Source organism: Aquila chrysaetos, chromosome Z, assembly GCF_900496995.4.
Source record: "Aquila chrysaetos chrysaetos chromosome Z, bAquChr1.4, whole genome shotgun sequence".
Taxonomy (NCBI): domain Eukaryota; kingdom Metazoa; phylum Chordata; class Aves; order Accipitriformes; family Accipitridae; genus Aquila; species Aquila chrysaetos.
In genome coordinates this window covers 56,184,029-56,199,336 of record NC_044030.1, presented here as the reverse complement: position 1 = coordinate 56,199,336, position 15,308 = coordinate 56,184,029, and the positions used below count along the sequence as shown (strand labels likewise).

The window sequence follows — 15,308 nt, the reverse complement described above, 5'->3', positions numbered from 1 at the left end:
GGCGGGAGGGCGAGAGGCAGCCGCACAAGCTGAAACACGAGAGGCTCAGGCTGGAGCCACAAGGACAACCCAGTGGTGGAGCCAGGGCTGTCTCCATCCTTGGGGGCTTCATGTCCTGATTGTGTGAAGCCCTGAGCAGCCTGGTCTGAGTCCAGAACTTGCTCTGCTCTGGGCAGGGGCTGGTGCTGGAGATCTACTCAGGTCCCCACCAGTCTGAACAGGATCCTGTGACCGTGTGAAGGGAGAAATGAAAAGTCATTCTTTTATTTTTTTTTGTAAATGCATGGAATAGTATTAGTCATCTGGACTCTCTGTCGGCTGATGACTACGTATCTGTTTAATAGCACAGAAAAAGTACTGAGTGTTTGTATCCATTTTAGGACTGCTGTTACTTCAGCCGTAGCAGCATTATTCCAAGTTAAGTTTCACTGGCCTCTTACTGCAGGGATTACTTGCAAAGGGCTGTTTTGTTCCAAGATGCTAATGATGTAGTCAGTGTTGCCTGTATTCACTTTCTTCAAACAAAGAGTTTCTGAGGTGGCCTCAGAGACCTAAATCAGCAGCTCACCTGCACAGAGTTTCTCACCTCAAACCAGTTAGCCACTCACTGTTGGAAACAGGACTGTGAGGCTTTAGAAAGCATCGCCATTCTCCTGAATCCAGGTGTGGCCTCCTGAAATTACATGTAAGGAAAGTCATAACTCTGCCTCACCTTGATAATGCCTGACTGCATCCAAAAGGTTTTCATCCATGGTTGGTTATCCTGCATCTCATGGAGAAAGTCCCATAAATCTGAAAAATCCCCTGGGCACAGAACCACCAGTCAACTGCAGGCAAAGTAGCAGCAAAGAAAAACACTGCCAGAAAGCTATTCAATCTTTTTTCTGTGGAAAAACAAGGTGCAGGAACACAGACACCACTGCATTCATGGCATCCTCTTGGCATAGCTTAGATTAAGACTGCCACTTCTTTACTGTACATTGTTCAAAGGTGGAGCAGAGGGAGATGAGTCTGACACTAATGACCACAGTTTCACCTGGAAATTACTTGAGGAGGAACTTACTTTTATGAACCAGGCTTTCAGGATGACAACATATTAATGGTGCCTGTGCAAGGCACTCTACAGAACAACATGTTGCTTCCTGGAGGTGCCTGCAGTTGAGGTAGCAGCAATTTGAGGGATAGCTTCTTTTCAAAAAGCTCCAGATCAGGCCTATAGTGGAACTGTTCAGCCCTGGAAGCCAGATAATACCTACTTCAAAGTAAATCCCCAAACCATGGAGAGATGAGGATCCTTAGCACCGACTGAAAAGGGTATCATCTCCTTATTCACTCTTACTGTTACGGTTAATGTAGATTTAGCACTGAAATACTGGAGAGTTTCCACTGAAATTCCCATAAAACTCAGAATTAAAGCCTTTACTAAATCAGGTGTCAGGGTACTTATATTTCTTTGCTCTGTCTGCTGTAGGAAGCCTCAAATGCCAGAGAAAAATAAAGATTATCAAGTAAGGGAAATAAACAAATTAATAAAAATCCCAGGATCTTGTCGTAGAAAGATGGAATCACAGTAAACAGCATAAAAACAACTACTATTCTTTTTAAAAGGTCAAGCATGTTATTTTCAGTTACACCAGAAGCATTCATTTCATACCTATCATCAAAATTAATCAGAGTGTCCTAGGCTTGCCACAAGTTGCTGACTATCACAAAAGGCCTGGGTTGCTCTGGGGTTTCTCCTAAGTACGCCTCCTCTTCCATCCTCTTCTCCTCCTGAAATGTTATCTTTAAAAAGGTAACACCTGTGGAATCCATATGTCAATTCCAGTGACCTTACACTGACAGAGTTAGCAGCACCACCTCAGAGAAATAAGATTTTGTTAAAGAACTGAGATCTGAACCAGGACATGGTGTTTGACCTTCTCATCAACCCAATTCCCCAATAGCAGTGTTGTGCATTTACATACCAGATGGCACCACAGATCCATGACAAAGTTGTTCTTTTTTTCCCTTCCTTGTTATACTATTAACAAGCGATTCATTCAGAACACAAAATACTCAATCAGTTGACATTTTGCCCCAACACTGCTTGAGGCAAGGAAGGGGCAGAGGCTGGTTTTGGTATCACATGGATTTTGTGTATGTCTCATTTTTGATTCTGACAAGAACAAACAGTACCCTTCAGTTGTCATCCTCTCCCAGAAGTGAAGCTTTTCTTCAGGAAAACACATGATTTGATAATGAGCTCTACTTTTCAGAGTACTGCATAAGGGCTGGCGTGTTGCTTGGGAACTTGATAGACTGTGATAGCATACACTTACTGTTTTACAGGCATGGGTATCTACAGAAACTTTCCCTACATCTCTTTCACCTTTGAAACACCCATTGAGTTCATCTGGGATAATAGAAGAGAAACACTGAACTATTTGGCCAAATGAGCAAGTTTATGCTCCTCACTAATGTTCGTTCTTCTTCGTCCCTTTATTTTTCCCTCCACAAAGAACGTGTTGTTTCAAACTTCAATGGTTCTAGGAAAAAAAAAATTAGATCCTTCTGGTGTTAATCACAGAATGGCTGAGGTTGGCAGGGACCTCTGGAGGTCACCTGGTCCAACTCCCCTGCTCAAGCAGGGCCACGCAGAGCTGGTTGCCCAGGACCATGTCCAGATGGCTTTTGAACATCTCCAAGGAAGGAGACTCCACAACCATTCTGGATGACCTGTGCCAGGGCTCAGTCACCATCACAGTAAAAAAGCATTTCCTGATGTTCATCTGGAGCCTCCTGTGTTTCAGTCTGTGCTCATTGCCTCTGGTCCTGTCACTGAGCACCACCAGGGAAAAATATCCAAAGAAAGATCAGATTTTTGACATAATTAGGCAAAACACACAAGCAGAAAAATGGTCTGACTGTTGCCAGCCCGGCCCTAGCTAAGAATATTGATGTTAAGACTTTTAATCTGATTTCCTCTCACACTATCTGTTCTTTCCTGTTCACTTTTGAGTCTGTCAGCCACTTTCAACCACATTTAGAGCCAGGTTCTCAGCTTCAAAGATAAGCAAAAACTTCAGAGTTTTAAGTTTGAGTCCTTCAAACTTAAAAAAAAAAAATCTGCAGCAGGATAGAGAGGCCCAAATTAATGATACATTGGGACAAATGACAAAGAGAACATGGTTCTTACATCTTTTTTTTTGGCAGTAACTAACACTGCTGGCCCATGACAGTACCTCTGCATTAACCACAGACTGCCATTTCTTGCCTGGTGGTACAAATGGAATTACTGCAGTGTGAGCACAGGCAATTTGCACAAATCCATAGGAAACCAGGCCTCGTTCATTCTGCAGCCTGTGGGACAGACTCTATTTTTGTTGCAGCATTTGCTTACCAATACAGAATTAAACAGTACTTACCCTCATCTAAAACACTTCTATCATGGTATGACAGCATCCATCTATGAGTTTTGCTCCAACTATACTAGTTTCCATAGTGTTACGATTGTGCAAAAAATGTGCATAAACAAGGCTGTAGTTAAACACATGTGAAAACACCAGCCCTCTGTCATAAAATAATCAGTCCTAAATCAAAACTTGTTTGAATTTAGAAGTACTCTGCCCACTCTAGGAGCTCCTACTAATTAGCCAGCTAAATGGTGTTAAGCCATTTCTCAGAGAGTATGTAACAGATGAAAAAATAACAGATTTTTGAACTGCTTATTAGGAGGAAAGGATGCAGACTGTAAGAAGAAAATGAAAAGTTGTCTCCTTTCCTCTTTCACGCTAATTAATGCATTCAGAAGCTGTACTGAAAGGAATTTAAACTCGTGATAGTCATGAGAGAACAGATCAAAGAAGAAAAAACCAGACCAAGTCAAGGAAAAGCAAGCTGTACATGCCTTTCAGTTAACAGACAGAAGACAGGTCTGAAGGAGGTAAGATTTGTATTTTTTTATTCCACCCCAAATTTTCTGTGTTGCTTCAAAATTGCTTCAGAAGAGGCTTGACTGTCTCTAAGTGAACTCTGAAAATGTTTTGTTTCCTTGGCTAGAATTCTCTTCAGTAAAGTCAACAGGTTTTGTACTTTACCTGTGTAAGGTAGGTAGATTAGCTGGATACTGTCAAGTAGGATCTGTTGTGCTGTTTATATGACAGAAACATGATTACTTGTGGATGTCTTCTTCACTATACTTGATCAGTTAGACTTTTCACTGTTCAGACTGCTTTTAGTTGGATGATTATTCCTTTAAGAGCGGAAATTAAGATCATAATATAAATTCCCTACACATCTAAGTATAGATTGTCAGCAGACATAAATTAGTATAACCATCTGAAAAGCAACGGATCTCTGAGAGTTTACGCTGATGGAAAACTGGCCCTTGAGTGTTTACAGGGAATAACAGAAATAGGAAAACAACTACTTGTAAGGACAATCGTAGTTATTCTTCTTCTGAATAATTTTTCTTGTCCAGGTAAATTGCCTTTCTTTCTATATTCCTGAGAGATTTTACTTCAGAAGTCTGTCATCACTTAGTGCTTAAAGACACCATGTCAAATTCTTCTCTGTTACACTCAGGTGCAAATACCTTGATGTCAGTGGAGCTATTCAAATGTAGACTATAGTTACAGTTTTGAGTTTTGCCTTAAATTGGGACAGTTGCATATGTATATGGATCTACTTGATTCTGAAGATATCAGATTGTGCTGCCTGCCTAAAATGCTCCCTTAAAACAAAAAAGTTAATAATATTATGCTTTATAACAAATTATTTATTGCACTGAGGCACTGTATTCCTATCCTGTAGGTTTGAGCAGGACCAAGCTCACAAAATGCCCAGAAGAAACCACCATCTAGATGGCAACTTTTTCAGAGGGAAAGGACACAGCTATCTTGCAGCAGAAGAGTAAGCATAAAGCAAAATCTATGTTAGCATGTAAGCTGGTGAAAAAATTTACATTGAAAGAAATGTACAAAACAGTATCAGAAAAAGTCACCATTGTATATAGGTGGAGTGCATTTTAACTATCCTGTAGTTTTCTTCAGTGTTTGTGTGGTGGGTTGACCCTGGCTGGATGCCAGGTGCCCACCAAAGCCATTCTATCACTCCCCACTCCTCAGCCGGACAGGGGAGAGAAAATAAAATAAAGGGCTCGTGGCTCGAGATAAGGACAGGAGAGATCACTCACCAATTATCATCACGGGCAAAACAGACTCAACTTGTGGAAAATTAAATTAATTTATTGCCGATCAACCAGAGTAGGGTAATGAGAAATAAAACCAAATCTCAAAACACCTTCCCCTACCCCTCCCTTCTTCCCAGACACAGCTTCATTCCTGCATTCTCTACCTACCCCCCCAGCAGCGCAGGGGGACGGGGAATGGGGGTTACGGTCAGTTCATCACACGTTGTCTCTGCCGTTCCTTCCTCCTCAGGGGGAGGACTCATCACTCATCCCCTGCTCCACTGTGGGGTCTTTACCACAGGCTGCAGTTCTTCACGAACTGCTCCAGCATGGGTCCCTTCCATGGGCTGCAGTCCTTCAGGCACAGACTGCTCCAGCGTGGGTCTCCCACGGAGTCACAAGTCCTGCCAGAAAACCTGCTCCGTGGGCTCCTCTCCCCATGGGGCCACAGGTTCTGCCAGGAGCCTGCTCCAGTGTGGGCTTCCCACAGGGTCACAACCTCCTTTGGGCATCCACCTGCTCCGATGTGGGGTCCTCCATGGGCTGCAGGTGGATATCTGCTCCACCGTGGACCTCCATGGACTGCAGGGGACAGCCTGCCTCGCCATGGTCTTCACCACGGGCTGCAGGGGAATCTCTGCTCCGGCGCCTGGAGCATCTTCTCCCCCTCCTTCTTCACTGACCTGGGTGTCTGCAGGGCTGTTTCTCTCACATGTTCTCACTCCTCTCCCCAGCTGCAATTTCTGTGCCTGCTGCAACTTTTTTTCCCTTCTTAAATATGTTATCACAGAGGACTACCATTGTTGCTGATGGGCTCGGCCTTGGCTGGTGGCAGGTCTGTCTTAGAGCCAGCTGGCATTGGCTCTGTTGGACACAGGGGAAGGTTCCAGCAGCTTCTCACAGAAGCCACCCCTGTAAACCCCCTGCTACCAAAACCTTGCCACAAAAACCCAATACAGTTTGCCACTGCAGAATCATAAAAAGCCCTCAACAGCTAAGAAAAATCAGAATTGCAGAATTCAGGAATCTAGAGTTTGATCATATGATCACAAGCCATTAACCTTGATAATAAAATTACCAGGTTTATTGAGGCTTATTTAGAATTTTCTTTTGAGGCTGTTGCAAGGTTATCTTTACACTAAGTTTTATCTCCAGATTCACATACCTCTCTTCAAAACCTCAAAGGGACATTGTCTCACCCTAAAGAATATTATAAGTGAAAACCATAAAGAAATGGTAAAATACCATCAAAAAGCAGATGGAGACATCAATACCGTACAAATGTAACTCTCAGTAAATTGTTCCTGAGTGAGACTCCACTTAGGCAGAACTAATTCAAACTAATACTTTGTTAGTTTTGGCTTACAGTAAGATATGTTGGGTCTTGGATTACTAGAGACACTATCTCACCGGTGATGTGTTATTACTTTAGACAAATATTGGCAATGTGCTTGGGATATCTGTGCGTGGAATGTGCTTCTGGTACTGGTTTAGTGGCCCCCAAACTTGGTGACTTGTGTCTGTCCCCCCCTCCCTGCAAGATACTTGTTTCTCCATGTTCATCCCTGGGGAGAGAGAATAAACAAAGGGGAAGGGTGCCTCATAGTCCTTCGAAAGCAGTTCAGGTCTCCAAAAGAAAAAGCTGGTGAGTCATGTCTCAGCACTTAAAACTGAGCACACTCACCTCTAACTGCCATGAATCCGGATGGCTGCAATTGTAAGCAGGTTTTCTAGATATGAGAGGGAAAAGTGCCTCTCTCCTTCCAATACCAGAAGGAGCGGTCAAGACGCAAGCACAGATTCCTAGTAGCACAGCTGCAGCTTTAACTGGAATTGCAAGAAGCTGCATACACACTTTTCATACTAGCCTCTGAATAGGTAGGGAAGGAGTTAGGCGGCAAACACACAGCTAAAATCACCAACTCCAGAAATGACACACATTCTGTGGGGGATACAGGCTAATGGATGGCTAAAACTACAGAACATATGAAAAGCAGGAAGCAGACTCAAAATGTAGAAAAGGCAGCAGGTGCTTGGAGAAATAGTCTCTCCAAGTTTTAACTGTGCTGGGGGCAGTGACATAACCAGGGGGAGCCAACGCGTAACTTTGGAGATCAGCTGCGACATGGCTGCACCGGGTAGCAAGTGGATGTCGTGAGCTCTATTCTTGGGTTAAACAGATCTCCAGCCAACACAAAGTCTTGAAAAGGCAGGAGCAACTTGGAAGATTCAGGTACCTGTGAAAAAGAAAGTTCCTTTGGCTCCAAGGGGCTTCATACTTCAAACAGCACGCAGGCAGTTCAGATAGAAAGACAGCCTGTTCTGCCACACCGATCTGGTTTCATCTTCTTTCAGGCTTCTTAGGTCACAAAGAAACACTCCTTCATGAGACTCTGAGTCAGTGAAAATGATAACACATAGATATAAAAGTTCTCTGATAAGTCACATATCCCAGTCCTCAGTCTCAATGGAAAAGCCTGGTGGTAATTACTGCAGGGCAACTGGATAGAAGATACATGAAAGTAAGTTAGAATGAGTTTATCCTGACTCGTGGTTATTTTTTTTCTGGTCCTCTTTTCCCTCTCAGCGTTTTGCAGACTCTTCTGTTCCTGAAGAAGCAAAGAACAAAGAAGTGGGGAGTGAATTCCGTATGTGTTAACAGGGGGGATATTAGCACAGCAGGGAGGGTTTTGTGACGAGCAAACCTGCAATTACTTTGTCAGCTTGCTTTCTGACAGATAGTGTAACTGTGCTATTTCTCCCAAGTCCCTGGTAAGCAGTGGGAAGGATGTCTTACAGCACAGTTAGGAAAGCCTACGTTCCCTAAAATGAGCCAATGACACCAGTACTGTCCCTAGTACATCATGGAACAAGAACTAAAGAATTATAGAGCTTTTTATGAATAATTCAAAGTTTCTTGAATTGGGGTTTTGAGGTTGTGTAGTGTTTTATGTATCAAAAAAATCCTTCTGTCATCAGCAGTTGTTGCAATATGATGCAATTAGGATACATTTCTCCATACCTGCTGCCTAGAGAAATTTAACAAATAAACATGAGCTGTGTGTCTGCAGGTGTGGCATTTAATTTATTTCACATTCTCTTCCAATATCACAATGCTGTTTGCTGGATTTACAGGCAGGGGTTTTTTTAGAAGCAGTAGTCACTGGTAGATTATTATCTTTGAAGCAATATATTCCTGATCTGTAAACTGCTTAAGAACTTGGCAGAGAATTTAGCTAACTGCTTAATCTACAGAGACTGGCTGAAGTTACTGATACTTCGTCTATCTTCTGAGGTAAATTCTGTTCCATGCCTTCCTCTGATAAAAGGATGCTGATACAAACTTTTGCTCTGATCATTCTTGCTCCCAGAAGAATGCATCTAGTTCTGGTGTTAATTATTTTGTTTTGCTTTCCCAACAGAGCTCTGGGTATTGGACTTTTCATTCTGGTGCTGGCAATTTTACTTATCTTTGGCTGCTGGTATTACAAAAGACGTAGTGGCTATAAAAGTCTGCGGGTAAGCATGGCAGCTCACTTTCTAGCACACTTATTTTGATAACATACTATCATTATTTGCATTACATTAATGCAGAGAACATCGAATCTGTAATAGGACATCATTATCTCAGGCAATATATACACTGACATATACACAGGTAAAACCACACAATATGAAACACATCTTGCCCTGAAGAACTTGCAAGTCAGGCAAAGAGGTAAGAGGAAGCATAGGGAGATGAACCCAGTTGCCCAACACATCAGTGGTGGCAAAACTGATCTCTAGGAAGCATTATATTTAATATTTACACAAACTCAAGATATGTTCTGTGTGTTTTCATTTAAATAAAAATAACATATTCACTACTTATAAGACTTACCCCTAAATAAGGACAGTTATGATTAGAGTAAATTGAGGAAGCAGGGAAGAAAAATAACTGTTACGAGTAACTAAGTAAATATTGTGTTCGTGTATGCATGATGCGTGACTTATTTGTATAAAAGTTGACTTGCAGTTTTAAGATTTACAAAAAAGCAGTGCAGGTTTGAGGTTTGCTTTCTAAACACTACTTTTAAAAAACTCTACTTTCTGTCTTCTTAAAAAAATATAAAAATAGGCACAATCCTTCCTATAACATCTGTTGTTAGAATTCTCAAAGATTTATCTTTGAAGTTCTGCTCTCTCTCCTATGAAAGGGAGGCCACTTTTAATCCTTTAAAGTGACAGCTTTATCCAATTATATATTGGATAATAACTTTCAGTAAATAACTTTCAGTTATCCTAATATTTCAAAAAAGATGTGACCATTTGGAATTAAAAAACATATCTCTCATCTAAGTCAGCAAATCCACTTCCTTCCTGTTTCCAGTAACTTTGCCCTGTTACCTTTCCGGCAATCTATCCAATATAAGTATCAGCTGGCAGAATACATAAAACCTGAACTTCCATAGTGAAATGTTGCAAAAATGAAGGTAATACTCAAAAAAACCTTCAAAAAGCAAACCAGAATTCTGTCATGCCTGCTTTGTACATCATGGCAAAAAGCACAATCTCTTTTTTAATTCTTTCTCATTGCAGATTGCTGCTTTCTAGTTTTGAAAATCAAGTTTTTGTTAGGCTTTTTTGCTAGGGGAGAAGTGGTACAGAATGTATACAACAGAAATGGTGGAAAAATGGAAAAGAAAATGGTTGGAGATTAAAGAAAGAAATGGGTAGGATAAAAAGGAGGAGGCATTCAGGTATGTGAAAAGGTGTCAGTTCCTGCAGCAATTCTTGACCTAAAAAATGTGATCCTCATTTCTCTGGTGATGTAATTAGGTAATACAGGAGAGAATGTCTCAGCAGAGACAGCAAAAAGTGATAGGTAGATTACCTCTCTTACTTGCCGGCATTGTGTCTGGCCCTAATCCCAGATTCTAATACATATTGTAAATATGTTGTCAAATATTAAATTATGCATAATTTGCTCCAACTTCACATTCTCTTCTTCCTTTCATTTTCCCATATTTCTTTATGATCTGTCACAGAGCAAAAGCTCTAGTGTGGGCACAATACAGACCGTGGTAGGTGAGGGAAAAATACTGGACTGCAAAATGGCTCTGCAGGAGTACAGAAACTTTAATTCTGTGGTAAGTTGCAACTCAAGGTTTCATTTACTTACAACATAGCAAGACATGGTGAGACAATCTTGGTAAACAGTCACTTCTTGAAGATTTCTTTCTTGGGTTGTGCTCTCTAGATTGGGTCTTCAATGCCTCTATATTAACTTGAAAAGTATTTATTTTGCACAATTTTTACTGTCAAAAGGGTTTTTTAAATCTACTGTAAAGAATTCTTTTAAAAAATCCTTTTCTTTCAGTTACCTTTATTCTTAAGTTGTATGATCATGATGCAATCTATTAGAATGATGTAACAACTGAATGCTGAAAAATACTGAATAAACAAACATCTCCCTAACAGATGTTTTGCCATTCTGACAAACAACAAATGGACTGTGTCTGGAATACTAAACCCTGACAACGATTGTCAGGGAATGTTATAAAACTTCAAGGTTTTAGCTCCTCTAATCATTATGGAAAGATGAACATTCAAACCTATAATTTTAAAAAAGTTAAAATAACTTAATTGATAAATATATATGTCAAGTTATGGTGTGTTTAAATATTTTTAGAATAGGGAAAAGGCTAATTTACAGCCAATTTTAAATAAGCTGCCCAAATTGTTAACATTGGAAATAAGACAACCTACCTGCATCAAGACTCTTCATCAAGAAAAGTTTCAATACTAGTCTGAATTCTCAATAAAAAAAAAATATTTTCCTCTTTTTTGAAAATTCCTCTCCTTATAACACTAAAAATTATCTTTTTGGATGAATAATACAAAGAAAATGAATTTAATCTGGTGTAAAACCAAAAAACATATTAGCAAAAACTAAGTTAAAAAAAAAAAAAGACAATGAATGAGCTCAACTATTTAAAGCTGTAGTACCATATCTGATACAAAGGTAAATAGCACACTGCATCTTTAATGTCATTTTCTTGTACCTCAATTGTTTTTTCAGTCTTTCACACCCATTTTCCTTACCATAGGTACCTGATGCTCCACCAGCTTATGACAAAATTGCTGCAGATCAGTCACCACCACCTTATTCACCATGATATTATGAAATCTTACACTCTAAAGATACCGATTCAATTTCTTCATGCTCTCTCTTAATTTCCTGTACATGCTTAACTTTCTTAGAGCTAAAATAATTAAAAAAAAAAAAAAAATCACATGCTTTCCTTAGCAGTTGCTGAAAATTATTCCTGCTTAGTTTACAGAAGTGGTTCTTGAAATGCCTCAATAAATCTGAATATGCTTTTTGTTTTAAGTTTTTAATTTCCTATGGTCAGATTAATACACTGTACTCAAGTCTGGGCATCTTGCATCCTTCATAGATCTACCAAGAGTAAGTACATACCATTGAGTATCAACCAGAGTAGAAAGTGTTGGCACCTTTGTTTTAGTCTTCCCCACTTACTCTCAATTTCTTTAAAAATAAATAAATAAACTATTCCCTAGAATGTAATGTACAAGAATCTGTCATAAAATGGACAAAACCATTTGACTACATGTCCTGTTACAAAAACTAACCATTTTCCCTACCAAGATTTCTACCAGCAGTTCTAAAATTAACCTGCAAAAAGTGACTATGTTTTACAACAGGCTTTTACCTCACATCACTTGTTTATATACCTGTAATGAAATAATTCCTCATAAAACACGACCCAGGCAACCTAGGAATTTCTGCTTAGTGTCCATATTATTTCATACTGGTCAACAGGTATAACGATGATCACCTTTCGTTTCCTCTGCCAGTCTTGTGAGAAAGCAGAACTTGGTAGATACAGAGCTTTACGTGTCAACTATTTCTCACATGATGAAACAATATGAGACAATGTATGAAGCCCACGTTCCTTGGAAAATACAGAAGACAGCAGACTCCAAAATGTTAATTTTTCCAGGTTGCCAGAACGCTAGCATTAATAGAAAACACAGAATTGTGATACACATAAATTAGGCTACATACATTTGGCAGTTATTGTTTACTTAGCCTTTTTTGTTATTGTTGACTTGCCAGATTATTACTTGAGATTATATGCAGATCAACAAATTTATACACAAGGCCTGATATCTCATAGCAGGAGGTAGCTAAAACTGCACAACTTTCATTAAAATGAAAAGTAGTTACAGAAGAAAACTATTTTCATAAACCAATTATTAACTGCTACTAGTAAAGAATCCATTTCTTTGTCATTAAATATACAAACATAAACACCTTAAAACAAAAAATGTTTTAAATATGAGGTAGATTTACTTGCCTAACACAAACTCCATATATGGTGATAAATAATAAGACATAGGGTTTTAGAAATGTTTCTTTTGTAATAAAAATGTTTATATAGATTCATAAAATTAGATACTTACTGCAAGGTAATAAATATCTGTAATTGCTGTGAAAGGTTATAATCAATATATCTGTTTTTATAAATTTAGTTGACATTTGTATTTAGAAATTTAAAGAGATACTTTAACCTAAAAAGCTGTCTTACATGTGTCATTTCCAATATATACCTTTAAGAAAAAAATTCTGCGGACTTGTTTAGTGACAGGAAGATGAATATATACAAAATGCCAGCTTATAGCTAGTAAGCACCAGAGATGTAGAACACAATGGCTGACTAATTTTTTTGCAGAATTGGTAAGCTAAAGCTTGAGGCTAATGATCTTTAGCAACTCTGTACTCTGCAACTCTCTGCCCTGAGGCAACATCTTTTCAAAAGACTCCATGGTGCTACAGTTGAATGGAACTGACATACACATTCATGGCTGTGAAAAAAAGTAGTTTCTATAAAGATTAATTACTATAACGAAGTGGAGTGCTTAGAGTTCAAAAAGCTTTACTTGATCCCACACATTTTTCAGTAGTATCAGCATTAAATATGTTACTAGCGATTTCAAAAGCTCATGAAATAGTTGACATTCACTAAGTAGAAATATTGATTTATTTCCAGAAGTACATAAGGCCAAATTGTTGGAACTGCTCAGCAGCCAGGGTTGGAACTATTGAACTTTGACACTAATTTATAGATCCTTAAAGGATAGATAAGCCCTCTTGGAAACCTATCCTTAGTTTTCAGAAAGTCCTCCCATTTTTCCTCCCTGTGAAAGCAGTATTCTTTCTTTGTAGTCACAATCAGACAGTGGTCTCAGATTTTAGTGCATGAAAATAAGAGCAAGAAATAGAGGTTTGTAGAGTACTATTTTATGTAGGTGGAAGCTTCATCATTCATGCTAAACACCTTCACAAATTCCATTTTTCAAATCTGGCTTTATACCCAATGAGGGTACACTGGAGACACTGACCGATGATACATTAAAAACCACCCGTAAAGGACAGGTCAGAACTTGAAAGCAAGAGACCTGTAATTGCCAAAGTTGCACGCTGCAAGAACTGGCTATGTTATGCACTTTCTGCATTACACTCAAGCACACTGCACTTGACGAAAGACAACCTAAAACTCTCTAGAATGTCTGTCCCTTTAAAAAGGAAGAGAAATGCATAGAAACTTCTCAACTACTGCACATGCAGAATGTGGTATAGAGTTTTCAAATTTCCAGGAAAGGCTTTCACATTAGACAGTCATGTGACCGCAGAGTAATAAACGGTCACCAAAACTTAGATTTGTAATTTCTCTGGTATGTATGTACAGGGAGGATGTAAAAATCAAAGGTCTCCTGCTCCTCTTTTTTTACCCTCTTTGCACTCAGGCTGCAATCAGATGCCTTGTATTACAACTATAATTCTCAACAAACATGATCTTTGCACTTTATTTTCTCCCACCAAATGAGCAAATGAAGAAACCTGTGGGCAATTTGAGCTCTTCCCCTGGATGCTGATGAAGAGAGGTGGCTGGTCATAGCAAGAGAATGAAGCTCTGTGTGCTACTGTTCTGCATTATACTGCTTCTATCAGAAAGTAGACACACTGTTATTAAAGCTTATCCGTACAGAAGGATCTTAGCAACATCTCTGTAGCTATGCATGCAACCCTTATGTAGACACAATGAACAACTTGAAAACCAGGCCTTTCATTAATATAGTGTGTTTTCATCAGATGATTGGCAAATTATAACAGCAGTAGCAGTTGCATTGTCTGTGTTTGGATTCCTGGTATGATCCTGCTGGATCATCTACTTCCTAATGAGGTTACAAGCCTCAATGTAGCCTTAAAGATTCCAGGATATTGGTCAGCCATCCCAGGCACTGCACAAAGGTAAAATGCAGCAGGTCCTGACGGGTGCACTCTTCCTGGCATACTGAACCATGTAGCAAAACACTCACTGGGCCATGAGCCATAGGGTATACACTGCACATGTCAGAGAGCTATGACACAGGAAAGTACGAAGGACTTTCTGCAGGAAGCACTTGGTTTCTTAGAGTCTCACCATCCCAGTCTAACAGGACTGGCGTATGCAGCTGGTTGCCAGGACAATCCAGTGATGTTCACCTCAGCAATCTCTGTTGACTTAATACCTGCTACAACTGGGGATGTAGATAGATCATCTTGGCCTCAAGAACTGTATTAGTATTAACCATATTGCTTGTAATTTTTCAGTTAAATAAAACAGTGCCAGCAAATTTGGTTCATGTTTATGTCTAATATTGGTAAAATTTCCATTATTTTGTTTGTGTGTGTCCATGTATTTATGTGACATAAGTACATTTTCTTGCCTTTAAAAGCAAACTTATTTTCTTTTTTTATGTAAAGGAAAAGGTTAATGACTTCCTCTGTGCTTTGGAGAAGTAGCATTTACTGATTTGTACTTTTCTGTTGACTGTGCAACAAAACTGAAAGACTGTTGTGTGTTCATGCCATTTCATTAAATGTATTTTGTTGCCCATTAGATCTGAAAAGTGATTGAAAGTTTCCAGTGTTGTCTTTTAGCCACACATCTGCACTGAACTTTACAAATAGTAATAAAGGTAAACTAGCAGCAGTATAAAGTTAAAAAAGCTATCTACAGATACCATCTACACATCCCATACATGCTGACAGCTAAAAAACAGCCCTTGTGCACTTTTTGGAATT

General features: G+C 39.3%; 1 protein-coding gene across 1 annotated transcript; it reads left to right on the top strand.

Annotated features, from left to right (window-relative positions):
* Positions 1–3,787: 3,787 nt before the first annotated feature.
* On the top strand, positions 3,788–11,428 carry MLANA (melan-A). Its single transcript, XM_030004591.1, has 5 exons — positions 3,788–3,925; positions 4,795–4,893; positions 8,596–8,692; positions 10,201–10,302; positions 11,263–11,428. The coding sequence occupies exons 2-5, from the start codon at positions 4,820–4,822 to the stop codon at positions 11,329–11,331; spliced, it is 342 nt and encodes a 113-aa protein (XP_029860451.1). The 5' UTR covers positions 3,788–3,925; positions 4,795–4,819; the 3' UTR covers positions 11,332–11,428.
* Positions 11,429–15,308: the final 3,880 nt, after the last annotated feature.

Coding starts and splice junctions, on each gene's coding strand:
- MLANA (XM_030004591.1), top strand. CDS start 4,820: ATGCCCAGAAGAAACCACCATCTAGATGGCAACTTTTTCAGAGGGAAA. Junction 8,693..10,200: donor GTGGCTATAAAAGTCTGCGG/GTAAGCATGGCA, acceptor GATCTGTCACAG/AGCAAAAGCTCTAGTGTGGG. Junction 10,303..11,262: donor ACAGAAACTTTAATTCTGTG/GTAAGTTGCAAC, acceptor TCCTTACCATAG/GTACCTGATGCTCCACCAGC.